Below are 26,916 nucleotides of genomic sequence, written 5' to 3' on the forward strand. Positions count from 1 at the left end.
TTATAACCTTCGGCTCTGATACCAATCTGTCACACCCTAACCTAAGGCGGAAAGTGACATCCGTGATAGAAGATTACATCTCCAATGCCGCACCAGTCGCATCGTTTTGGGCTAACGATAGCCACTGCCCACATAGATACTATTTGGGAAATGGGATATATCCGGAATATTCTATTATTGTCAAAACGTTTAGAGACTCGATGGATGAAAAGCGTGACCATTTTAAGAAAGTACAAAAATGTTTGAGAAAGGACATAGAGAGGTGTTTTGGGTTCTTCGCCAACGTTGGCATCACGTGAAAAATCTGTGTCGTGCATGGACTTTGGAAAAAATGAGAGATGCTATGTATACTTGTATCATATTGCATAACATGGTTATAGAAGACGAGGAGAGAGCAATATGGCAACACTATATACCGAAGAATTTCCAACAACAAACTCAAGCAACTATGGGGAAGAAGGTGCAAAATGCGTATCAAATACGTTCAAGTGAGATACATAATTCGCTTATGGCGGATTTGGTCCAACATGCTTGGTCGTTTCGGCCAATTCGAGGCGAAGGTGAAAACGTATCAAGTGAAGATTACGAAGGATACGAGGAAAGTTAAGATGGGTTCAACGAAGACGAAGACGGGTTGGATGGAGACGAAGATGGTGAAGACGAAGATGACAAAGAAGACGAAGACGAGTAATTTCTAGTCATTTTTAATTTTAATGCAAATTTTATTTAATGAAATGTTATTTGCATTATTTTAAATAAAAAATAAAAAAAAATGGTAATGAGGTCATGATTGGAAGGGGCTTCATCAACTACACCCAATTTAGCCAAAAAGCTCCTATGATGGCGTACCGTCACATGGCACAAAGCACCCACATAAGAGCTTCATCAACTACACATGGTCTAAGATTTTTCGTACATTCTTTAAAGTTTACATTTTTATCCTCCAATATAAGAGGATTACAAATTTACAATTCATAAACTAACTAAAAAGTTTATGAAATATAGTAATCAACTTGTATCACATATAGTTGCTGTTTAACTCACCTAACTATAAACCTTTTTTAGTTTATTATTATCGATAATAAACTTAGATAAATTTCATAACGAAGAACTTCGAATAGAATTTCGCTCAAGACTTGAAAAAAGATTGAGTGACATCAAAGCTTGAGACTTGTCTCGTTCAAAACCGTACGATTCAAGGTCCATAGCATCTATCGATTCCTTCAATTACGATGGATGATTAGTATTGGTGTCTACAAAGGACCACCTGTTAGGACCAATGACTCGTCAAAAATTGTGACTAGGTCATGGGTAAGAAATAAATTTTGGATCGTAAGAAGACCTGTTTGGAGGACCGGTTCAAATTAAACTTAAAAGGGCCAAATCTGTACTTTAGAACTGGTATTGATCACAAACAAAAAAAAATTTTAATAAATGAGTGCATTTACTCACATTGTCCAACCATTTTGTGGAATATTTCACCCACAATAATCACGTGATTTTCTTTAAAAACTATCTATATAATCTATATCTATAATATATATAAACGAAAACCCAAAAATCCTACGTGTCGCGATATGGTCGCTCCCCCCTTTTATGGAAGCCACCAGATTTCTTGATTTTTAAATGAAGGCCTCTCATTGATTTAACCAAAATTCATGGGCATGGGTCTTACCAAAACCAGATAGCTCTTAAACGGGTTATAACATCTCATTAAATTAAAAATTAATCTTACCAATTATTTGATACGAAAATCCTATAAAATAGGAATATACTAAAATTTAATATCAATTTAAAAAGAAAAAGATATTATTTATAATTAATAAACAATTTTATAGTAAAAAACATAAGCGGGTCATGGGTCACCAAATCCAGATAACTTTTAAACGTGTTATAACATATCATTTATTTATGAAAGCTTTTCATCATCAAACCCTAAGTATATTATTAACTTTCTTACAATAAAGAAAATTACATTTGCCAATCCTTACTTTAATTTTGAATCCATTTCTTGGAAGAAAATAAGTTTCTTGAAATTTTCGAATTCAAATCGTATTTCCGCGAAAGAAATAGTGAAAACACCTAATCTTTCGAGCGAATAATGTAAAACAACCCCGTAATACGGGGGATAAAATCTAGTAATATATATAAACGAAAACCCAAAAATCCTATGTGTCGCGGTGTGGTCGCTCCCCCCTTTTATGGAAGCCACCAGATTTTTTGATTTTTAAATGGAGGCTTCTCATTGATTTAACCCAAATTCATGGGTATGGGTCTTACCAAAACCAGATAGCTCTTAAATGGGTTATAACATCTCATTAAATTAAAAATTAATCTTACCAATTATTTGATATGAAAATCCAACAAAATAGGAATATACTAAAATTTAATATCCAATTTAAAAAGAAAAAAGATACTATTTATAATTAATAAACAATTTTATAGTAAAAAACATAAGCGGGTCATGGGTCACCAAATCCATATAACTTTTAAACGGGTTATAACATATCATTTATTTATGAAAGCCTTTCATCATCAAACCCTAAGTATATTATTAACTTTCTTACAATAAAGAAAATTAAAATCCAAAAAATAAATATTAAAAACAAAAAATGTAAAACAACCATTCTCTCACGATGTGGTCGCTCCCTCTTTTTATGGAAGCTACCAGATTGTTTGATTTTTAAATGGAGGCTTCTAATTGATTTAACATATCATTTATTTGTGAAACCATTTAATTATCAAACCTCAAGTATATTAATTATTAACTTTCTTACATTAAATAAAATTAAAATCCAAATATACATATATAAATATTAAAAACGAATAATGTAAAACAATCCTCGTAATATGGGGGATAAAATCTAGTTGTATATATATTTTTTCTAAATAAGTTTAAAAGTAACGTGATTACTTTTTTGCTTTTCAAAAGTACACGGTTTGTAAATATAAGATTTTTACCTTAATGCTTAATATTTTATGTAACATGTATTTAACTTTATTTATTTATTTGTAACTAGGTTTTATCCTTCGTATTACAGGAGTTGTTTTACATTTTTTATTTTTTTAATATTTATTTTTTGGATTTTAATTTTCTTTATTGTAAAAAGTTATTAACATACTTAGGGTTTGATGATTAAAGGGCTTAACAAATAAATAATATGTTATAACCCGTTTAAAAGTTATTTGAATTTGGTGATCCAGACCCGCTTATTTTCTTTTACTATAAAATTGTTTCTTAATTATCAATAATATTTTTTTTTAAATCAGAGATTAATTTTTAGTATCTCGCTATTTTATATGATTTTCATATCAAATATTTGGTAAGATTAATTTAACATAATTTGTCCCCCGTATTATGGGGGTTGTTTTACATTATTCGTTTATAAAATTTATATATGTTTTGATTCTAATTTTATTTATTGTAAGGAAGTTAATAATATACTTAAGATTTTATGATAAAAAAGTTTTACGAATAAATGAGATGTTATAACCCGGTTTAAAAGTTATCTGGGTTTGGTGAGACCCGAGACCCGCTTATTTTTTAGTATAAAATTGTTCTTAATTATAAATAATATTTTTTTAAAAAAATCATATATTAATTTTTACTATATACCTATTTTATAGGATTTTCACATCAAATATTTGGTGAGATTAATTTTAATTTAATGAGATGTTATAACTCGTTTAAGAGCCATCTTGGTTTGATGAGACCCTTACCCATAAATTTGGGTAAAATGCATGAGAAGCCTCCATTTATAAATAAAATAATCTGGTGACTTTAGAGAATTTAGTGAGCAACCAGAGAGCTTTTAAAGGTTTCATTTATATATATTACTAGATTTTATCCCCCGTATTACGGGGGTTGTTTTACATTATTCGTTTTTAATATTTATATATGTATATTTGGATTTTAATTTTATTTATTGTAAGAAAGTTAATAATTAATATACTTGAGGTTTGATGATGAAATGGTTTCACAAATAAATGATATGTTATAATCCGGTTTAAAAGTTATCTAGGTTTGGTGATACCCATTACCCGTTTATTTTCTTTATTATAAAATTGTTTCTTAATTATAAATAATATCTTTTTTTAAAATAAAATAGGATATTAATTTTTAGTATATTCCAATTTTATAGGCTTTTCATATCAAATATTTGATGAGATTATTTTTTAATATAATGAGATGTTATAAACCGTTTAAGAGCTATCTGGGTTTGGTGAGACCTTTACCTGTGAATTCGGGTCAAATGCGTGAAAAACCTTCATTTACAAATAAAGTAATCTGATGGCTTGAAAGAATGGTTGTTTTACATTTTTCATTTTTTAATATCTATTTTTTGGATTTTAATTTTCTTTATTGTAATAAAGTTAATAATATACTTAGGGTTTGGTGATGAAAGACTTTCATAAATAAATGATATGTTATAACCCGTTTAAAGCTATATGGATTTGGTGACCCATGACCCGCTTATGTTTTTTACTATAAAATTGTTTATTAATTATAAGTAATATCTTTTTCTTTTTAAATTGGATATTAAATTTTAGTATATTGCTAATTTGTAGGATTTCCATATCAAATAATTGGTAAGATTAATTTTTAATTTAATGAGATGTTCTATCTGGTTTTGGTAGGACCCATATCTATGAATTTGGGTTAAATTAATGAGAGGCCTCCATTTAAAAAATCAAAAAATCTGGTGGCTTCCATAAATGGGGGGAGCGACCACATTACGACACATAAAATTTTTGGGTTTTCTTTTATATATATTATAGATAAATACTCTATATAAATTTATACATGTATATAGTTTTTTTTTCTTCTCTATATTTCTATATAAATCTTATTAAAATTGAGTTGTATTTATCATAAAATATCTTTTATTCTTGTAACATCTAAAAAGTATCTTACACTGAATACAAAGAAGTTCCATATTGAAATTATATCAGAAATTAGGGGGAAAATTAACTATAGTGTTTATTTGGATTTATACCATATAATAAAAAATAATTTGAGTGAAAAACTAGATTCTTAAATAAAAATTGGCATAAGAAAAAAGTATTATATTTCAAATTGGTGTGCGACTTGATTATATAAAACTTTTTAAAGTGCCGTAATAGTGTTTGTGGTCACTAGATGCCTTGTTTGTTTGGATCTGAATGGGACCATTAAGAGGTCCACATCTGAATCGTTCAGTTTCAGACCGTTTGGTTTATCAAAATAACACATTTTAATGGTTAAGCACACCTCTGAATGGTTCAGCTTTAAAAACTTACTGAATGGTTCACAATACACATTCCCCCCCCCCCCCCATTTACTTTATAGTAGGGGATATTTATGTTATCGGGTCGAAGTGGAAAGAAACCTAAGATTGATTTTCGCAGGTTTTCTTATAGATTTTTATCAAATTTAAAAAAATCATATAAAATCAATCAAGAGTCCGTTTGGGACGTTCCTTATATAGTTAGAAAGTTCTATGTGTCTAGTTTATACATAATTTAAGAACAAGGAGAAATACGGTCTTTAAACGGGTCAAATTAACATATTACTGCAGCTGTGCAGAAACAAGCTACACAAAAATAAGTTTTATAGAATATTAATTAATGATGAATGGCCATGTACTTTTGGTTTAAACCTGGAATATTTATTCATAATATGACAATGTAGTTGTTCAAATGCTTTCAAAGTATTAATATTATTCTAAATATACTTGGTTGTTAATTGAAAATCTGAGTTTTAGAGTTTTAGTTCGGATTACTCCAAGTTTTAGAGTTTTAGAACCTGGTTCGGAACTCTAAACTTAAAGATCATATAATTGGGAATTACATTAAGTGTAAATATTATACCTTTATTGTGTAACTTCCTTTTTTTATTAGTATAACATCATGAACTTTATGAAGGGTAATCGCAGGGAATTTAACTTCATTATGGTTTCTTTTTTACCAGTTAAAAAGTGAGTAATCGGAGGCGAACTCCAGACTCATGCCAATGGATGCTGGAGATTATTGCTGGCCTTTTGTAGCTATCCGAACGACACACAAAAAAAGTTTCAATCTTTGGCGAAACTTCTTATTCCATGCATTAGAAAGGATGCTTTTATGCTCGAGGATATTGCCATTGCTGCGCAAGTAATGTCTCAATTTGTTTATGGTGTGTTTTTAATTTTAATCTCTACGAGTTTTATTTACATTTGCATGTTTGCTTTGTATATACTATATAGCTTCTTGTGAAGCAAATCAGAAGTCCCCTTGGTGCCGATCATGGTGAAGACGAGCATTCCAAATTTCCAAAAATGAGTTATTCTGAAAAAGTTGCTTCTAAAAACATTAAGGCCTTGGAATCATGTTCAGAGGAGTTGTTGAAGGCATTTACTAAAGTTTTCTTCGAAGTGTCACGAAGAAACGTGTTTTTGGACAAATATGTTGAAGTACACCATTTAACTATTAATGATATTTGTTTTATTATTCTTTTAAAGAAATTTGGATTGAATGCATATTAATTAACATCAATTGAGTTTATGTTATAAAGTTGCATATGGGGTGTAAAAATGGTTGCATTTGTTGTAACTGAAATTCATAAAAATATTACATTTACTTTTTAAAAAAAGTTTCAATTTTTGTTATTAAAAAGGTAATAATGGTTGCATTACGTCAAGGTTCCATTTTGTAACTGAAGTATAATCAAAGTTGCATTAGAATGTAAAAATGTTACATTTAAAAATGTTGCACAATATTCAAAAAAAAGATGGTTATAATGAAGTTTGATTTAAGATGTATTTTGGTTGGTTGTAATGAAAGTTCGGTCATTCTGTACAGTTATTAAGATCATGACAAAACGAATATATTTCATTCAGCATGAAATAGCTCAGAGGGGTAAAATAGTCATTCTGTATAGTCATTCAGATGTCAAACCAAACAGCACTTACTGGTTCAGCACTTACTTGGTCAAAGCTTCTTAATCATTCAGACCTCTTAATCATTCAGCACTTGCCAAACAGCCCCTAAATCAACTATAAAATTTGGGCCTATGTGCATGCAAAAGAAAAAAAAAAGAGAAAAGGTTAATTATGAATCATCCAACATTAGAGCATTCTCATCCCACCTTCTATCTCAAAATCAAAAATTACACTAAAACTCACTACATTTTCTCCCTCTATTTCAATTAAATAATATTTTTTTATACTTTTTATCATTATCTTTTCTCTTTCCTTCACTCACAACCACTTTTAAATATATTAAAAAATTATAGGGGATGAACAGTAACTTTTCAAATATACAAAAAAATCACTACTTTTTTCTAAAATATAAAAACTCTTCACTCACAACACCCTGAATCACTCTTTAAATTATAAAAGCATCCCTCACATTAAATGAGAGGTTATATTAGAATGCTCTTACTCTACTGATTTTAAGTCACACATATTCAAGTAGGTGTCATAATCATTTTATCGCCTATAACGACTCTCACGGGCATCTTTGACTTTTTTTAACATCATGACAAATTCACTTCATCTTCACTGTTATTATTATTTTCTTTAACAAACTAACAAATAAAAGTTTTGTTACCCAAGATAACTTAATAATAAAAGATGACCCTATACTTCCAAGGCACCATCTACATTCATCGAAAAATCTACAACTTAAAAGCCCACTGCATTAAAACCTTGCTTAGGTTTGAATTCGAACCTAAAACATATGTTCCCAAATTTTCACTCCTTCTTCAATATAGGTTAAGCTAAAACTCATTGACCTTCTCTGTTATTTAAACAAATAAATAAAAAAACAACTATTTGACTAAATATCAATAATAAACATCAAAAAAATATATATATATACATGGTTTGTTCTGGAGAAAACAAAAGAAACCTCTTTCTAACATGGATTATATATGCTAAATCTTTAGGTAGCGTTTGTTATGCAAAAATGACGGAGAGAATGAAATGATTCATTACGTGAGAATGAAAAAAAATGATGTTTAGTTGCTCAGTGAAATTGAATCATCCATTACACATGTAATCTCATTTCATCAAAACCATTCATTTCCATCCCCCCCCCTTCTTTTTTTCATTTCATTCCTCTTTCACCCTACTTTCTCAACACAACCACCACCACCTAACAACAACCATCGCCACCACCATCATCTGACCTGTCGCCACCACCACCTCCGCCGCCGCCACCAGCGCTACGATAGCCACCGCCGCTGTAACCACCGCAACCATTGTCACCGCCACTGTCGCTGCCAGACCACCACCACCGTCGCCGCCACCCTACCATCGCAATCACTACCAATGCTACCACTGCCACCCATGCCCACTGACCAACACCACCACCACCGTCGCTACCACTGCCACCCATGCCCACTGACCAACACCACCACCGCCGTCGCTACCACTGCCACCCATGCCCACTGACCAACACCACCACCGTCGCCACCACCAATTTCGTCGCCAGAGCTACCAACGTTGCCATTACAGAGTTTTTTTTTTTTTTTTTTTTTTTGAGATAGGAGTATTTTGATTATTTATATTTAATTTTTACAATTTTTTGGATATCAAACAACGAAAAGTAATAATTCATTTCATTCCTATAGGTTAATAAAACAAGACAAAAGAATGGTAATGATCAATTTAATTCCTTCTCTTATTCCATTCCTCCAACCAAGGGTATGTTTGGTTGGAGGTAATGGAATGAAGGGGGAATGGAATGGGAGGAAGAACGGAATGGACAAGGGAAATGGATCATTACATTACTTTGTCTTATTTTGTTAACCTATAGGAATGAAATGAATTATTTTTATATTGTTTGGTATCCAAAAAAATTATAAGAATGAAATAAAAATAATAAAAGCACTCCTATCTCAAAATAATTTTTTTACCAAAATTAAAAAAAAAACTACATTGGCAACGGTGGTGGTAGCTCCCGTGACGAAATTGGTGGTGGCGACAATGGTGGTGATGGTGGTGGTGGTGGCGGTCAGGCGGCAGGGGTGATGGTTGTGTTAGTGGTGGCGGCGGCGGCGGTGGTGGTGGGGGTGGCGGTGGTCAAACGATGGTAGCATTGGTAGTGATGCTGATGGTAGGGTAGCGGCAACGGTGGTGGCAGTCAGGTGGTGGTGGTCAGGAAGCGACAATGGTGGTGGCAATGATGGCCAAGCGGAGGCGATGGCAATAGTTGCGATGGTTACCGCAACGATGGTGGCGACGACGGTGGCGGTGGTAACGTTGGTTGTAAGGTGGTGATGGTGGTGGCGAAGACGGTGGTAGCGCTGGTGGTAAGGTGGTGGTGGTGGCGACGGTGTTAGTAGTGGCGGTCAGGTGGTGGTGGTCGCGATGGTATTGGTGGTGGTTGTTGTTGTTAAGTGGTGGAGTTGTTAAGAAAGTATAATGAAGGAGGAATGGAATAAAAAAAAAGGAGGTGGGAAGGAATGGTTTTGATGGAATGGAATTCCATGTGTAATGGATGATTCCATTCCATTGAGCAATTAAACATCACATTTTTCATTCCCACATAATGAATCATTCAATTCCCCATGTCATTACTGCATACCAAACGCTACCTTAGTTTTAACTAGGAGTGTTTATAAACTGTTTTAAGTTAAACCAAAGTAAATTGGTTCACGTCCATTTCGGCCCATTTGAGATTCACAAAATTCGATTCATAGTTTGATAAGTAGGGTTTGTCGGTTTGATTCACGATGTGAAACTCACATACAAAAAATAAATAAATAACTTGATTTACACAAAAGAAAAAAAAAGTTTCAAAGTTCAGAAACTCAAACCGTAGCACCAAACCATCGTACCCTTTTAGACTCGTCCGGTCGACTCAATCAATCTAGTTGGTTTGCAATTTGATGTAATTTTAATTAATGTTTTAACTTGGAATTTATCAAAGCTAAGTTTGATGGGTTCATAAAAAGTTGGATTCAAGTTCATTTAAATTATACGTCACTTTAAAATATAACATTTGCTATTTTAAAATAAGTTCAAATGGACAAGCAACAAATGCCGCCTCCACCACCTAATAGTCACCTCTATTGTCACGTAACCACAGTTGCCGCCTTCATTGACGCCACCATTGCTCCATAAGTGAAACCACTTACGCAACTATTGTCTCTGCCACCGGTAACCCATCTCCACCACTGTAGCCACTGCCACAACTATTGTCTCTGCCATCATCGACCCATCACCACCACTGCTATTGTTTTCCCTGAAGCCACTACTAGCATCCCAGTCAGTGGATATACCCATCACCACTAGTTGTGTTAATAAACACAAAGCGTGAATTCACTCATTTCAAGTCAAAGATAGTTCAAGTCCAAAACCATTTTGATCCAGGCAATAGTAATACATTTTTGGGACAATGACATATTTCCTCCTTCAAACCTTTTTAATTATATATTTACCTAACCCAAAAAATAAATCGCATATTTCCCATTCAAACTTAAAAAGTTTGCGCATTTACCCATTTAGATTATATTATATTATTAAAAAGAGTTAAGTGTCTTTTTAGTACCCATGGTTTGTCCAATTACGTAATTTTAGCACCGTTTTTGAATTCATTGCAAGTGGCTACCTATAAGTGCACGGATTTGGTGTCCACAACTGTTCGAATAGAATAGGGGTAGTTTAGTTTTTATATTAATGTATAAAGGCTCATTCGCTAAGTATGTTTAGCGAATGGGCTATGGAAAGGCCTCATTCGTTAGTGATGTTAACGAATGAGATGCCTCATTCGTTACTACAGTTCTAACGAAGGAGACATGCATATAAATAGGCTTTCCATAGAGATCTGTGCCATATTTATCCCTTGTAACGTTATGCTGCCGGATTCTCTCCAGGCTTAATGTATTCATCATCCAACATAATGTATCAATGTTTAACGTATTGAACACGACTTAACGTATCGATTTGCGTCTAGATCTTGGCTCGTTATAACGTATTCACAATTGCTATACCACTTGTTTTTCCCGATGAGGACCGATGAACTCGATATTGATCTACGAAACCGAAAACGCACGGTGATTGTTTCGGTGCGTTTCGGTACTAATCGGTGAACGAAAATGACGAGCACGAAGACGATATGTAAATATTAACTTGTTGTAGCTCGTATATAAATTTTGGCAGAGGTTCGATACAATATATGTCACGTAAGAATATGAATAGTTCTAACTTGTGTGTCTAACTAACTCTAACAAATGAATCCTATATATACACATGCACACATTCGTGACTTGCTAACTCACATTCGCTAAGTTGATTGATTCCCATTCGTTAATCATGAGCTGCTCATTCGTTAATCATTTAGTCTTCTGCTAATTCGTCTATTTAGCATTCCCATTCGTCCCCATTTGTTAGATCATCATGCATGCACATTCGTTAACCATGCATGCATACTTATTCATTAATCTTTCTTCCGTTCTTTATCTTTTGCATCTTATACAAATACAAAGCAACTCGTCAGTTCAACTCCTAACACTTGTCACATTTCATGTACTAACAAACTCCCCCTTGACAATTGCTGGAGTTCATTAACTTTTAGTCTTTGTCGCTTTCAGTTGATCTTCATGTGTGTCTTTATACAAATAATACCATGAAGAAAATGCACTAACAAACTCCCCTTTGGCATTAGCTGTATGTCTCCAATCTTTATCCGCATCAATCTTGTACACACGATCAGCATCTTCACTCCCCTTTAAATCGAACACTCTGCCATACCTTAAATTCACCATCTTGAGAAAATTCAAGGATTGAATAATCATCACTCTCATCATAACTACAGTCAATCAACACATTCCATCAATAAACCAAAAAATTTTATCTTGATCTAAAATTTGAGCACAAAATGTATGAACAAGAATGTGTAATGGTGAAAACATTTTGTAACTTGGCAAAACAATTTGAAAAATTGTATCGCTTGTCGGAAGATCAAAAAATAAACTGGAAAGAAAAATCTTTTTGGTTTTTACAAACTTTATGCTAAAACACGCCCAAAATATTTGTGATTTTTCAAAATTTATATCAAAACACAACTAAAATCTTTTTATTTTCTCAAAATAACTAAAAGAAAATTAAAGCATTAAATGTAAGCAGTACATATTTTTGTGAGAAAGATCGCGACATGGGATTATATTGCTAGTAACGACCTAAACGACACTTCAATTTTGACATTATTATGCACGTAAACCAACGATGATTAAACTTTATATAGATCCTTCAGTAACTTTACGATACGTATTAAGGTTCAATTAAGCACAAATCTTATGTGGATTCCACCTATCAGACACAATTTTTATCTCTCTTATACAGTGATATTCACATGTACATGTTTCATTTTTTTTTAAATTGATTAGCTGTGACTCGTGCAAAAATAATAAAAAGAAAATAAAGCAGAGAGTTAAAATTTTTCCTTAAAATCAGTATTACTACACGCAGATAAGGTTCCATTTTAACAAAATAAAAAGATAAAAATAATTTGAAGTTGTATAAGCCCTTAACAATCAATTCGGATAATACCATATTATCGCGCGGAGAGAGTCCAAAGCTTTATATGAAACACCAAGAAAATAAAGCAGAATATCCAAATCTTAACCCTCAGGTCGGATAATCTTGTCGCGCAGGAGAGGATCCAAGAGTTGAATAAAAATAAAGAAAAAATAAAGTTGAATTTCTTTGCAAAATAAAAAGACAAATAAACTGAATTTCTTTTCAAAATGAACACATGCACACACATCAATCTTAAAACTTTTTGGTACTTAATACAGATATTAACTATGCATCAAGATGTAACACCACTAAATTTGGCAAGCATTTAGGTTTATATCTTTTCAGCACTTATACGATCTGTTAAGCCTATCATACACATCATACAGTTGATCTTACGGCACTTTTTAGTCTAGTTTATTCATGTGTTAGGTCCGCTAAGTCAATGTACTATCATTTCCCATATATGTCGAATCACATTTCTCAAGTTTTATATTTTTCAAAATTAACAACATATTTTTGTATTTTTATATTTTTTTCATACAGAAAACACAATATTTTTAAGCACAATCTTTTTGGATTTTTCTAATTTTCTCCCCCTAAAGATATAAACAATAACAAAAAATTTGTAGAAAATAACGAAAAATAAAAACGATCATCCAACATTGATAAAATCTTTTGAAGATCTTGTTCACCAAAAAGAAATCTCACATTTTAAAAATAAGAATGGTGAACAAGTTTGCCGATTGAAAATTTTATGAATTTTAAATCTTTGAAAATAACAATCAAATCAAACTAAACAAAACCAATATGCCGAGATAATCCACTATCAACAAATTTGATTTAGCAACAATCCAGATAACGTTGATAAATCTTCTTGGATATCCCTGCACAAAAACTAGATAATTTAATGAGAAATGGAACCCAGACCATAGTCTTAGGTCAGCCAGTATCCTCAACATGATCAGCTGCAGCTGATGGAATCTTTGGTTTCCAAGCTGGTAACGGTTTATCAGCTTGTTGTCTCAGAAATTTCATATTATCAGAACTGTGAGACGTTTCAAGAGATTTTAACAATGAATTAAGATAAACTCTTTGTTGTTTAGCTTTTCGTTCAAGTGTCTCAAATTGCCCAAAAGTTAATGAAACCTTGTTAACAGCATCTGACAATTTGAGTTTTCTCCTGTAAGGACAATCAACAATCAAATGTCCTTTGACATTACAATAAAAACACTTTCTCAATTCAACCCACGTCGAAGATGACTCTGTTAAAAGCTTAAACGTGGAGAGTTGAATTCTCTCACTTTTCTTCTTTTGGAAAAATTCAAGATTTGAACACCATGCAAAATTTTCCAATACATTAGAACCAGTAGATTTGACAAATTTGTTTTGTTGAAACAACACTGGTTTGGATTTCTTTTGGGATTTTGATTTTCTCTTTTTCATTTCCCCAATAGCCATCACTGATGCATCACGATAAAGAGAATCTGAATGGTCACAATCATAAACCTTTTCAACACACTCGGGTTTAACAAGAGCTATCGGAAAGAACTCATCAGCAAACATCTTGTCAACACCTTTTAATTTATAAACCTTCCAGTTTTTACCCTTAACACTCGGTTTTGAAAATGATTTGGTATCTTTTCAGAAATAACTTTCTTCTCACATGTCTTTGGTGTACCAACCAATTTTGGTTTACCAATTTTTGATTTCTCAGCAGTTTGTGGTTCACAGAGAATATAATTTTCAACAGGTATATTTTCATTTTTGTTAACCACCACTGGTTCAAACACATCTTCAATAAGAATATCATCATTAGTCTGACAGAAAACCAGATTGCTTTGAATATGAGATTTTGGAGTTAAACAATTTGTTTCTTTCTTCTTTGGATCAACTGGTTTAACTTTCTCCTCGTTGATTATTTTAACCTTACTAACAGTCACAGGAGGATCTACTAACAGTGGATAGTTAATGTCCACTTCTTTTAGATCTACCGTGTCTGGTCGCATGGTGTAATCATTTTGAAAAGGAGGAGGGATTTCAACAAACCCCAAACCAGCTTTACCACCCTTTTGGTGATTGCAGTTATCCTCAATAATTTCATTGAGTAGAAAAGATGAATTTCTAAATTTTTCCAATTTATTCTTTAACTATAACACCTCATTTTCAAGGTCAGTTATTTTGGTTCTTAATTCCAAAATTTTTTGAAACTGCTTTTTGATGATTATTAATTTACATCCAACCTGTGCTTTCAAGTCATGATTACTAATCGACAAGGCATCAATCTTATCTTTAGAGTTTTGATTATTTTCAGCCACTTGTCGATAGTTATCACGAATACATGTTAAATCAAAAAATAATTGCTCATTGTGGTGACGAATTGATTCAAGTTTAGACTTGTATCCACCACACTGACAACAATCAATTTTATGAGGTTCATCAACAACAGATGAATTTAATTTCTTAGCACAAGTTTCACAAACAAATAATTCAGATGGTTTAGAATATACCTCAGGTGACGTTGGCACGGAATCATAAGATTCATAAAGATTATCAGAAAGAATCATCTGGGTAGGCATGATAATTTCCATCGCATTTGGATCTTTATCAACATTCATTGATGAGGTGGTCTTGGATATCTCATCTGCAAGCATAGACCAACCATCATAAACATGAGCTTTCTTCAAATCAATTAACCATCCTTCATCAACTTCAAATTCAAAATATTCCACTGATGAAAACTCATCAGATAATGAAGGCTCTCGACGAATCACACGATGTTATCCTAGATCTAGATCCGTATCAGACTCAATCAATTGGTATCAGAGCCGGCAGTTGCTCGTGATACGGTTCAGTTCGTGTTATCGTGCTCATAATCTGTTTGACCAGATTTTGGTTGATTCATTGAACAAATGATGAATTGGATGATAGATTCAAGTTCCTGATCAAAATCCGATACTTCGTAATGTATTTTGAGAGGTCAATTGGTCGTTTAATCAGATTCCGCCATGGACAGCCATGGATGAAGCTTTGATTTGTAGAATATAATTCACCTAGATTTAATGATTGAACGATGGAATTGATGATATATTCATGTTCCTGATCGAAATTCGAGCTCACTGATACATTTTGGTGGTTAATTATGATGTTTGGATGAATCTGCCATTGTTAGAGCTTGAAGATTTGAAGTTTCCGACCACTGTAACAGTTTTTTTCCGATAAAAATCGGTTTTCTGGCTACAGTAACCGCTCTAACGGCTCATTCATTAAATGTAAACTCATTCGTTACGGAGTTTTAACGAATGAGAGATTCATTTGTTATGTGTGCTTATTCGTCATGGATTCATTCGTTAAAAACACTCATTCGTTATTTTTTTTCTGACATCCGTCAGTTCCATAGCGAATGTGTGTTAACGAATGTGTTCCCATTAGTTCAAGGGTAACAAATGTGAATGGAAAGTTGTTCAAACGAAAGAGGATACTTGGATAACGAATGAAGAGGATAACGTATGAGGAGTAAAAAAAAAGAGTATTTTCGGAAAATTTTCTAAACGAAAATTTTCGGGGATATTTCAAATGTGCGGGACAATCTTCTGGCAAATTTTGGTGATATATTTTCCGGCCGACTTTTCACGCATATCGAGGTGCCGAGGGAGAGTAACCAATTAAGTTAACGATAATTTTATTGAAGATTTTTGAAGAATTGTTCAAGATCTTGTCGAATTTGTCAAGAAAAGTGGGAGATAAAAACTTCAAAGAGCTTATTCGATCGTTATCTTTCTACCTTCACAAGTGTTTCTTGAAAAATTACTGCAATTCGGGTGGTAATTCGTGATTGCAAAGCTATGTTTGACCGAGTTCAAGACTGTGTTTGTTCTTCGATCGTGGATTGATTTGTTCGAGATTGAAACCTGACTATGTGGGATATGAGTGTCTGTCCGTTTACTTATTTCTGAGGGACTTTGAACCTGACAATGTTGGCTACGAGTATTCGGCGGATTGCTTCTATTGAAGGGGACAATTCTTGAATGGGTTGATTTGATTGAGAAATATACGAGTCTTGTTATTGGATTGAAGAATCTGATCGTTCGGGATTGATTAATGAAGGTTGGACTCTGAATCATATGCCCAAAACATTAGTGCATCCAAGCGTATTGGTTGCCGAAGAGTTTCAAAGAGTGATATTTTGGGATAGACGTTATCGAGAGAGTGAAGACCGATGTGAAAGATGCGGAATGATCGGGTTGTTCATGAAGATGTGTTACGAGGTTAAATGTAAAGACATTTTTACTTTACCGGTGCGACAGATAGCCGATGACTTGCTGCTAATTGATTCGTTTGATCGAACCATATCATATGCCACCTGGATGATCAGAATGATCACCTGGAGATGCTTATTTGAGGGGGAGATCTGATACGAGTAGCTACAAGTTGTTGGTTTGCTTACAAAGATTTATATTTTGTCTGCTTGCACAAGCCCGAGAATCATCAGCCAAGGGGGAGGTTGGCTGTACGGCTGATGATATGCAGTTAAAGTATTCAACTTTAACGTATTCGTCGTTAACGTATTCGACGCTAACGTATTCGTCACTAAAGTATTGAAGACTAAAGTATTGGATGCTAAAGTATTAGAAAGCATTCGACAGCTACGGACAAGGAGGAGTCTGTAAGTGCACGGATTTGGTGTCCGCAGCTGTTCGAATAGGATAGGGGTAGTTTAGTCTTTATATTAATGTATAAAGGCTCATTCGCTAAGTATGTTTAGCGAATGGGCTATGGAAAGACCTCATTCGTTAGTGATGTTAATGAATGAGATGCCTTATTCGTTACTACAGTTCTAACGCATGAGGCATGCTTATAAATAGGCCTTCCATAGTAAACTTGCATAGAGATCTGTGCCACATTTATCCCTTGTAACGTTATGCTGCCGGATTCTCTCCATGCTTAATGTATTCATCATCCAACATAATGTATCAATGTTTAACGTATTGAACACGACTTAACGTATCGATTTGCGACTAGATCTTGGCTCGTTATAACGTATTCACACTACCTCACTTTTCTATAACTTGCCATTTTAGTACATGTGGCACCGCCGCTGATGATTTCGTTTCTGTCGACTTTGGTTCATAAAAATGGAATCTTTTCTCTCTAGGGAAGTTTATGGTGGGGACCAGGGGTGGCTCGTGAGACAGCGAAAAAAAGTTAGAGCTTTAGGCACACAGTTACGTATGGCCCCCAAATCGAAAAAGACATTATCTATAGATATATTATAGTGGGTAAAGTAAACTCAAAGTAATGTATTTGTGTTGTGGTAAGCTTGGTTGTACTATAGGTTATGAGTTCAAATCTTTTAATACGCAATTTTTTTTCTTAACAATTGTCATGAAAAGGCCAAAAATCTTGTTTCGATTTAGGCCTCCATATTCGTTGAGCCGGCCTTGATGGTGATTCTGACATTGCAAGAACAATCTTGAACAAACAACAAAGAAGCAGGTTTTCATAGAGTTTCAAAAAAGATGATTTATACAAGGTAAGAATTAACATGGTTTTTTTTTTTAAATTTTAAAGGACAATCTTGTCAAAGTGTAAAACTTTAACGAGAATAAGGAAATATGCAATTAAAATTTTGGGACGTATAAATATGCATTTGTGGATGTTTTAGAATGAAAAACATGCAATTGGCCATACATTTTTCTAAACGACTATTTTGATCCAAGCTTATTTTCACTCAATCTCGTTTTATCATTTTCTTAGCTTCAATCAGAACTAGGCGATAAACAACTATGCATCACATTCTAAGGCCATATGGTATATTCTAACATTTCTTAACTTTACATAAGCACCACATCACTTATTTTTATTCTGTTTCACTTCATCTCACCTAAAGAAAATGGTTTAATCCATCATTAATAACAAATCAATTAGTAATTAATATATAATTAATACATATTGTTTATTTTAACATGTGAAAAGCATAATTCATGGGTCTTTTAACAAACAAGGAGTAGTGTAATACATATTTAAAGTACCATATCATAACTTATATTGCATACTAGCTTTTGAACCCGTGTATTACACGGGATTATCAAACGATAAAAATAAATAAGGTCCGTTATTTCAAAATTGATTTCAAAATAATTATAAATTAATTTAATGTAGACTTAAAGAAAAAACAAACAGGTAAAATTACTAAAATAACATGGTTTTGGAAACGTCGGGTGTGGATTTGCAAGAAATTTTAAAAAAATATGCTAAGGTTACGTAGTTGGTCAAACTTCAGGTATGAAAATGACACTATCTTATTTAATCCACACTATGTTATAACCCGCTTGACCAAATGATTTTGACCAAATGACCCATGGATAGATAGAATGAATGAGATGGGAGATTAGAAATTAAAAGAAATGTAGACTTGATACCTAAGCTTTAACATTTTCTTTTATTAGTATTGTAAGATAAGATGTAAGATAAGATTAGAGTATACCCCATTACCTATATCATGTTAAGCCATGTTCATTACCAAAAACACGTTCAATTAACTTCCATCACCAAAAACACACATTCAATTAACTAGGAGAGACAAAAAAAAACAACTTTAACTATTTAATATATATTAAACAATAGGTAATGACATGGGAGAAATAGCTTATTCAAAAAAGTCATACTAAAAAAGTCTTCCCTCCATTCGCATTCACACTCTCATTTACTCTCAATTCCCATTCCCTTTCACTTTCACATTCCATACTCATTATCACCTATCACCAACCCAAACACAGGTATTTCAATTCCATCAAACTGAACAAACAACAGCATCAGCAAGCTTTGGATTCTCTAACAACCAAAAAGCCCAAATCTTAATCTTTATATTATTGGATGATTCCAAATCAAATGGGTAGTGTTTGCTTTCATGTCTTGTGGGATCTTCAGATAAAAAAGGTTCCTTTCTTTTTTTGTTTTTTCAATTTCTACTGTTCCTTTTACCATCTTTCTTCTTACTACTTATTAGTCTTTTACACCTCAATTTACGTTATCTATCTTTGCTTTATGGGCTTTGATTTACTGCCACGTATGATTTGGGTAACAAAAGCTTGACTTTTTGTAAAAGAGATTTGTGGGTTCTTGTTAAATAATGAATCTTGATGGATAATTGAGCTAAAACATTTGTGGGTTTTCGTTAAAAATTGAATCTTGATGGGTACTTGAGCTAAAAAAATCATGGGTTTTTAAAAAAAAATTGAATCTTGATGGATAATTGATCTCAATATTTGTGGGTTTTTGTTAAATATTGAATCTTGATGGATAATTGAGCTAAAAAAATCATGGGTTTTTAAAAAAAATTGAATCTTGATGGATAACTGATCTCAAGGTTTGTGGGTTTTTGTTAAAAATTGAATCTTGATCACCATTTTGAGTTTGATTGGATTGACAATTTGGGTTTGTTTTTGAAAGATTGCAGATGTGAGTGTGGGAAATGAAAATTAAAGAGTGGATTGATAGATACAGAATTAGATTGAAGAAGATGATGATGAAATGCTTTCATTCTGGGGAGCAATTGGAAAGAAAGGAGATGAATGCTTCATCGGAATCTTTAGCCACTCGGGATTTTTCGGCCAGCGGGTATTCATCTAGGCCCGGTGAAGCTGATCCTAAGTTGGATAATAGTAATATTGAAGAAGCTGAATCTTCTCTTCGTGAGAGTGGGTTTCTTAATTATGAGGTAAAGTTTGTTAATGTTGATTCTGTATAGTTTGAAGCATGTTTGATTTAAAGTTGAAATAATATCTGATTGTTAGTTTTGGTTCGGGATGGCAATTGTGTCGGGTTGGCGGGTTAAAAAATTTTGAACCTGAACATGAGCCGCGTAACCTGCTTATCTAAATGGGGGTGATGGGTCAAAACGGCTTAATGGGCCAATGGGTCAACTTTAGATTTGTTTATATATGATTATTGTGACTTATAGTTACAATAATCGCTTTTTAATGTTTGAACAAATGTTGTGATTGTTGGACTGTTGTTAGTTTTAGTTAGGGATGGCAAAATCATGTCGGGCTGGTTGGTTGAAATTGATGAACTGAACTTGACCTGTATAATTATTCATGTCAAAGGTATAACCTGGACTTACTTACAATCACAAGATCCATGATCCGTGTAACTTGTTTATCTAAACGGGCTGATGTGTCAAAAGGGCTTAACTAGCAATGGGTCAACCTGTTTAAAGTTCAATCGGCCTAAAACTAAATTCAACTTTTACTAAGTGTAAAACTTTAAACAGGGGGAAATGAGATTCTAAAAGAACCCCTAAACTTAAACGGGTCGACATGTTTGATAAATTAAGTGCAACCCGAACATGACCCATTTATGATATAAGCGGGTTAGACAGGTCAGCCCGAGCACAACCTGTTTTTGCAAATACGCTAGACGGGCCTACCCAAAATCAGATTATTTTTGTATTATGTTACAGGCTGTGTCAGGAATTTATTCTGCAGCTTCTTTAAAACTTTTAAAGTTTTACTCGTATTTCACAATATTTCTATCCTTTGTCACAATAATAAGCCTTTTCCAAACACTCATGCATCTAATTACATGATTATTAAACCTTCATCATTGACTGATATATCTTTGCAACTTACAGGAAGCACGAGCGTTACTAGGCAGATTAGAGTATCAAAAAGGTAACATAGAAGCAGCCCTTCATGTATTTGAAGGAATCGACATTCCCGCCATTATTCCCAAAATCAAAAACTCGCTTATTAAAAAATCTGAGCCACCAAGACGCCATTCACTAACGGAAAACACCCCACAAATGTCAGTTCATGCTATTAGCTTACTATTTGAAGCCATTTTCCTCAAATCTAAATCACTTCAAGCTCTAGGCAGGTTCAAAGAAGCTGCAGAATCATGCAGAATAATACTAGAAACAATCGAATCTGCGTTACCCGACGGGTTTCTTGATTTTGCATCGTATTTCAAACTTCAAGAAACCGTTAACAAATCAGTCGAGTTGTTACCTGAACTCTGGAAGCTAGCTTCTGACCCTCAATCAACAATCTTGGTATACAGGCAGGCCCTACTTTACCAATGGAATCTTGATCATAACACGCGAATGAATATTGAAAAAGAGTTTGCTATATTTCTGTTATATAGCGGTTGTGATGCGAGCCCGCCAAATTTAAAGTCTCAAATGGAAAGTTCTTTTGCACCCAAGAATAATCTAGAAGAAGCTATTCTTTTGCTACTGATTCTGTTAAGAAAGACGGCTATTGGTGTCATCAAGTGGGACCCGTCAATCTTTTATCATCTTTCGTTTGCTTTATCGTGTTCGTGTGAGTTAAGGTCGCTTGCGCATCAGGTTGAAGAATTCCCACCTGGGATTCTTGAAAGGAAAGAAAAGATCAACACTTTAGCGTTATGTTATTATGGGGAAGGTGAAAAGATTGTATCTTTGAATCTTTTACGAAGTTTGTTTAATGATAATAATAATAAAGAGAAAGAAAGCCACCAAAGTTACGATTTTCAGATGTTGCTTGCTGCCAAAATTTGTTGTGAAGTGGAATCCGATTCCATTGAAGAAGGAATCGAATACCTTGATAAACTAATCACAAATTACAAAGGAAATTGTGAGGAAATGATTAATGCTGCTAATTACCAACTTGGAATCTTACTTTCCGCAAAATCAAGAACGGTTAGTTTGGATTCTGAGAGGGTATCTACACAACTGGAAGCTTTAACTGCACTTGAATCTGCACACAAAATGATGAAAAGTGATGCTAAGGTTTTGTTTAATCTTAGCCTTGAATATGCAGAAAATAGGAAGTTGGATATTGCTCTTTATTATGCTAAACAGCTTGTGAAAGTTGAGGCAGGTGCTAATGTTAAAGGGTGGATTCTTTTAGCGCGTATATTATCCGCTCAAAAACAATATTCTGATGCATTAAATATAATTGATGCGGCTTTAGATGAAACCGGAAAGTGGGATCATGGTGAACTTTTAAAAACAAAAGCAAAGTTACAGATTGCACAAGGTGATTTGAAGAATGGTATTGAGACGTATACGCGTCTTCTTGCGGTTCTTCAAGTTCAAAACAAGAGTTTTGGTCTTCATAAAAAACTATCAAAGGTAGTTCAACTTTATTTATGGGAGAAATTCATATATCCTGTCAAAACTTGGTATAATATCATATTTTCCTGGCAAGAAATCATAATATCAGATATATACCCATTTTCAAATTATGGCATTTATACCCTTTGCATAGAACTTGCATCAAGATATGCGAATTTGGAGTATAAGAAGAAAGAGAAGGGTATAATGGTCATTTATTTAATGAAATGGGTTATATATAATATCAATTTTTTATCGAGTAAATACGATATTGTGTAAATTTTGAGAGGCATATATGAAATCGCCCCTAAATTCATTTTCTTGTTTTATTTTCAATAATTTAGTTAACTAAATCAAGATTCCGAATTTGCCGTTCGTTTCAGAAGAGTAGCGACAAAGAACGAGGGCTAGAAATGGAAACATGGCACGATCTTGCAAACGTGTACACTAGTTTATCACAATGGCGTGATGCTGAAGTGTGCTTACTAAAATCTAAGGCTATCGATCCTCACTCGGCTTCCAGGTGGCACGCAACAGGTACAGATAATCTGATTCATCCAAACACTATTTGTCATCAAATAATCTCTTTCAAAACACCCTCTGTTTAAGATATTGTATCAAAGTTTGCAACTTTCTGAAAACTCGTTCTTGGAGCATTCTAGGCTTACTTCATCAAGCCAAAGGTCAAAGAGAAGAAGCGTTGACTTTTTTTGAGAAGGCATTAGATGTTGACCCAAACCATGTTCCTAGTTTAATATCAACTGCCATTGTGCTCAGAGAACTCAATAATCAGTCACTTGCGGTTGCTAAAAGCTTTCTAACCGATGCGTTAAGGCTCGACAGGACGAATCCGCGCGCATGGTTCAATCTTGGTCTGGTTCATAAGGCTGAGCATGGTCCATCGGCTCAAGAAGCCGCTGAATGTTTTGAGGCTGCAATCATGCTTGAGGAATCTGAACCGGTTGAACCATTCAGATGAACCATGATTTCAACTACATTGGTCAATGGTTTAACTTTTTGTTTCATGATAGAGATAGCTTGTTTACTTTGTGATGTAATAGGTATACCAAGAAAAGGCTTGCCACTAGTGTTTATTATATTTTTGATGATATTTATATATGTATATTAAGTTAATGATTAATCTACTTGGTTTTTTGTCAGGGATTCAAGCTATCTGTTGAAAGCACAATATATTTGTTTTTTGAAACTTAGCCCCAAGATATAATTTCATCCCTAAATAATCAGTTAATCAAACTCACAATATGCTTATCCAAGAGCTTATTATTACATATTCCCCTAAATCGTATCTTAGAAACCATATCAAGATAACTTTTATCCAATTTGCACATTCAGTAAATAGTAGACTTGATTTTTATCAAAATGGAAAATCCGAGTAACAATTTTAACAAGAACAAAACAACATTATGCAAGGAAATCAAACTACTTATTTCTTGCTAAGATCAATTCCAGCTTTCTTTGCAACAGCATCTAGCCCATTTTTCTCGATGGTTTTTAACGCTTTGGTTGATAAACGCAGCTTCACGTAGCGTTTGCCGCCCTCCCACCATATTCTCTTGTACTGCAGATTCACAAACTGCAACTTCTTCGTCTTGTGGTTTGAGTGAGACACAAGGTTCTTCGTGTTTGATTTCTTTCCCGTGAACGGACAGATTCTACCTAAAAATTAACCAATTTTTCAACAACAAATTATCAATTGAAGGCCACTTTCACATAATATATTACAGATGAAAATATGAGCAAGAACAGCCACATTAACAGTTATGCGAATAAAATCAAATCAACATAGAGGGCACTTCCACATGGGGACTGCAAACGAGTCGAGCTGAGCCTAGCCAGGTTGGGTTCAGGCTCGGCTCATTTACCAAACCAAGCCAAGCTGGCTTGTTTATCTTCAGAGCTGAAATCATGAGCTCGGTTTGTAAAAAGCTCAAGCAACCACAACTATTTTTTTTTTTTTAATAATTCTGTCTTTTTACACGTACTTATGCTTATAAAAATAAAAAAGAAATATTATTTCAACATATACATGACGCATAACTAATAAACTACAAAAATTATAATTTACATATATTAAAATTTGGGTTATAAATTTTAACTTGAGCAAGCCAGCTAAACAAGCTGCGCTTACCGTGGCTCAGCTCAGTTACAAACAAGTCGGCTCGGCTCTCTTACAGCCGATTTTAAGCAAGCCACCAGCTGCTAGCTTTTTGAACAACAGTAATTAGGAGTGCAAACAAGCGGAGCCGATATCCTGAGTCTCAAATAAAGGTCGTTTAGTTATCGAGCCTGAGCTCGAGGCTTGTATGGGAAGATTGTTTTGGCTCATCGAGCCTTAACAAGCCTAATGCATTTTTAAGTTTTAAGTTATAACTCGTTTGCACTTTAATGTATTAATTTCACTACACAGCCGGCTAGAACCAAGCTTTGGCTCGTTGAGGTCCTGCACACAAGCTCGAACCGATCATTATGGTCTTTCTTAAAATATACAAAGATAATTAAAACGCATATAAATAATAAATAAATAATAAACGAGTCGAGCTCGGGCTCAGCTTATTCGCATCCCTTCCGTAATTCTAGATAATCATAATAGGTTATACTATACCTAAATACTAACAACTAGGGGTGTGCAAGAAACCAAAATCCAAACCGAAAAGGCTAAACCGAATTTGAAACCGACTGTTCGGTTTTCGACTATAGCAAAAACCAAAATATTGGTTTGTGTTTTGTGAAGAACCGAACCTTAACCATTGAAACCAAACCTGCCAATGACTAAATAAATGTTATCGAATTTATGAGTTTTTATCTTTAATTTTGAGTGTATGTATCTTTTATTAGCTCTTAATATTCTAGGCCAAATGTTTAATATTCTATTAACCATTAACTTTTTTAAAAAGAAATGCATGAGGCCCAATATCATATTTTTTGCCAGATTAGAAAAATAAAAAAACGCAAATTTGGTTTTCAGTTGGGTTTTAGCCCCAAACACTAACACACCCCTACTAACTACTGATTATGCCTCCCAAACAAACCCTCAAAGATTCCAAAAAACACAGGAATTTCAGAAATTGAAATCAACCCACTAATCTACATACAGTAAAGAAACAAGATTGATAAAATTTGTATGAAGTAAACGAAGTGGGTATCAGCAAAGAATGAATAATAAAAAAAAAAAAAAAAAAAGAGGAGCTTACGAGCAAGGGGTTGAATTGTGGTAGAAAGGTTGGTGGTGGGTGGAGCGCATTGATCGAAAGAAGGAAAAGAAATCTTGAGGCCGCTCAGTTGCGAAGTAACAAACCCTAGCTCTTTTGAATTTGAGCCAGACCTCAAACTTATTTGAGGCTTCAAGAAGCAAGCTTGTCCGGTCGCTCCTGTAATTAGCGTCATTGTATGTTTGTGATCTTATCTTCTTTTCTTGTTCGGAAGTGGATATGAATGTGAGTGCCTCCTCCTATCTTATTAATTATGTTACCCAAATTCTTTCAATTTATTTTTACGCTTCACTCCCATCAAAATAAAATTATAAAAAGTCAAAATTTCACGAAGGATTTTTTTTAATGGATTCACTTCTAATTTTATATACCAGGCATAAAAGTTTTTATATACGGGTCAATTTGACAATTCAGATCGGATAAGGTGTATAACTAATTGTCCAATTCAGCGTCAAAAGATTTCAACATAATCATTCAAACATTCTAGTTTCAAAAAATTAAAATATATATATATATATATATATATATATATATATATATTTGTCAAAACATCAAATCTAAATGAAAACTTAGCATACAAGGATAGGTTAATGAATTAAAATTCGTTATAAAAAAATATTTAATGGATTAAACATCATTTTTAAATGAAAAGTAGCCATACCAAGCTGGGGAAGAACTGAAAGTTTGGAAAGAAGACAAGCTGCGGCCCTAGCCGGCAGGCGGAGGCGATGGCCAGACTGCAACTGGAGCCTGGATGGAATTGTATCAAGTAGCCCTGGGGTTGTGTCTTCAGTAAGCGGTAGCGATGTGTAAGGAGGCGGAGTCCTTACCACTAGACCATGGTTCACTCAACATTTTATATGTGGCTTAACTCCAATATTTTATATAAGCGTTTATTAAAAAAACCAAAACTCAGTGGGTTTCCGTAAACCCACAACTTCTATGCTAGATCTGCCCCTGAGCTTGGACTTGGCTAGTTTAATATGTCTCAATCTCAACTCATTTCAAACTTTATTTACAAAACTTGAGATTAGTTCATAAGTAATTTTTCGAGCTTCACGCCCAGCTTATTTATTAATTTTTAATTTTTTTTATAAGTTAA

General features: G+C 33.7%; 3 protein-coding genes across 4 annotated transcripts; 2 read left to right on the forward strand and 1 right to left on the reverse strand.

Moving 5' to 3' along the window:
- The first annotated feature begins 238 nt into the window (after window positions 1-238).
- On the forward strand, window positions 239-607 carry LOC143550386 (uncharacterized). Its single transcript, XM_077041042.1, has one exon. It carries the CDS (start codon window positions 239-241, stop codon window positions 605-607), a length of 369 nt encoding a protein of 122 aa, XP_076897157.1.
- Window positions 608-19,699: 19,092 nt separating this feature from the next.
- Window positions 19,700-23,583, forward strand: LOC143550393 (protein NPGR2-like). 2 transcript variants are annotated; one of them, XM_077041047.1, is made up of 5 exons: window positions 19,700-19,756; window positions 19,935-20,202; window positions 21,118-22,602; window positions 22,968-23,121; window positions 23,247-23,583. In XM_077041047.1, the coding sequence occupies exons 2-5, from the start codon at window positions 19,957-19,959 to the stop codon at window positions 23,561-23,563; spliced, it is 2,202 nt and encodes a 733-aa protein (XP_076897162.1). In that variant the 5' UTR covers window positions 19,700-19,756; window positions 19,935-19,956; the 3' UTR covers window positions 23,564-23,583. The 2 variants fall into 2 exon arrangements, with proteins under 2 accessions (XP_076897162.1, XP_076897161.1); XM_077041046.1 differs by lacking the exon at window positions 19,700-19,756 and having other exon boundaries at window positions 19,898-20,202.
- Window positions 23,584-23,941: 358 nt separating this feature from the next.
- Window positions 23,942-25,989, reverse strand: LOC143550394 (large ribosomal subunit protein bL28c-like). The gene is made up of 2 exons (XM_077041048.1): window positions 25,797-25,989; window positions 23,942-24,261 (listed from the first exon to the last, which is right to left on the reverse strand). The coding sequence occupies exons 1-2, from the start codon at window positions 25,987-25,989 to the stop codon at window positions 24,029-24,031; spliced, it is 426 nt and encodes a 141-aa protein (XP_076897163.1). The 3' UTR covers window positions 23,942-24,028.
- Window positions 25,990-26,916: the final 927 nt, after the last annotated feature.

The sequence above is a fragment of the Bidens hawaiensis genome, unplaced genomic scaffold, assembly GCF_021521415.1.
Source record: "Bidens hawaiensis isolate Kalapana, Puna unplaced genomic scaffold, B.hawaiensis_p1.1 tig00016036_1, whole genome shotgun sequence".
NCBI lineage: Eukaryota > Viridiplantae > Streptophyta > Magnoliopsida > Asterales > Asteraceae > Bidens > Bidens hawaiensis.

Excerpts from the sequence above, each read along its gene's own strand:
- LOC143550393 (XM_077041047.1), top strand. The coding sequence starts at position 19,957 with ATGAAAATTAAAGAGTGGATTGATAGATACAGAATTAGATTGAAGAAG. Across the intron at positions 22,603-22,967 it reads TTCATAAAAAACTATCAAAG|AAGAGTAGCGACAAAGAACG; the intron begins GTAGTTCAACTT and ends CGTTCGTTTCAG. Across the intron at positions 23,122-23,246 it reads TTCCAGGTGGCACGCAACAG|GCTTACTTCATCAAGCCAAA; the intron begins GTACAGATAATC and ends GGAGCATTCTAG.
- LOC143550386 (XM_077041042.1), top strand. The coding sequence starts at position 239 with ATGTTTGAGAAAGGACATAGAGAGGTGTTTTGGGTTCTTCGCCAACGT.
- LOC143550394 (XM_077041048.1), bottom strand. The coding sequence starts at position 25,989 with ATGACGCTAATTACAGGAGCGACCGGACAAGCTTGCTTCTTGAAGCCT. Across the intron at positions 24,262-25,796 it reads CACAATTCAACCCCTTGCTC|GTAGAATCTGTCCGTTCACG; the intron begins GTAAGCTCCTCT and ends GTTAATTTTTAG.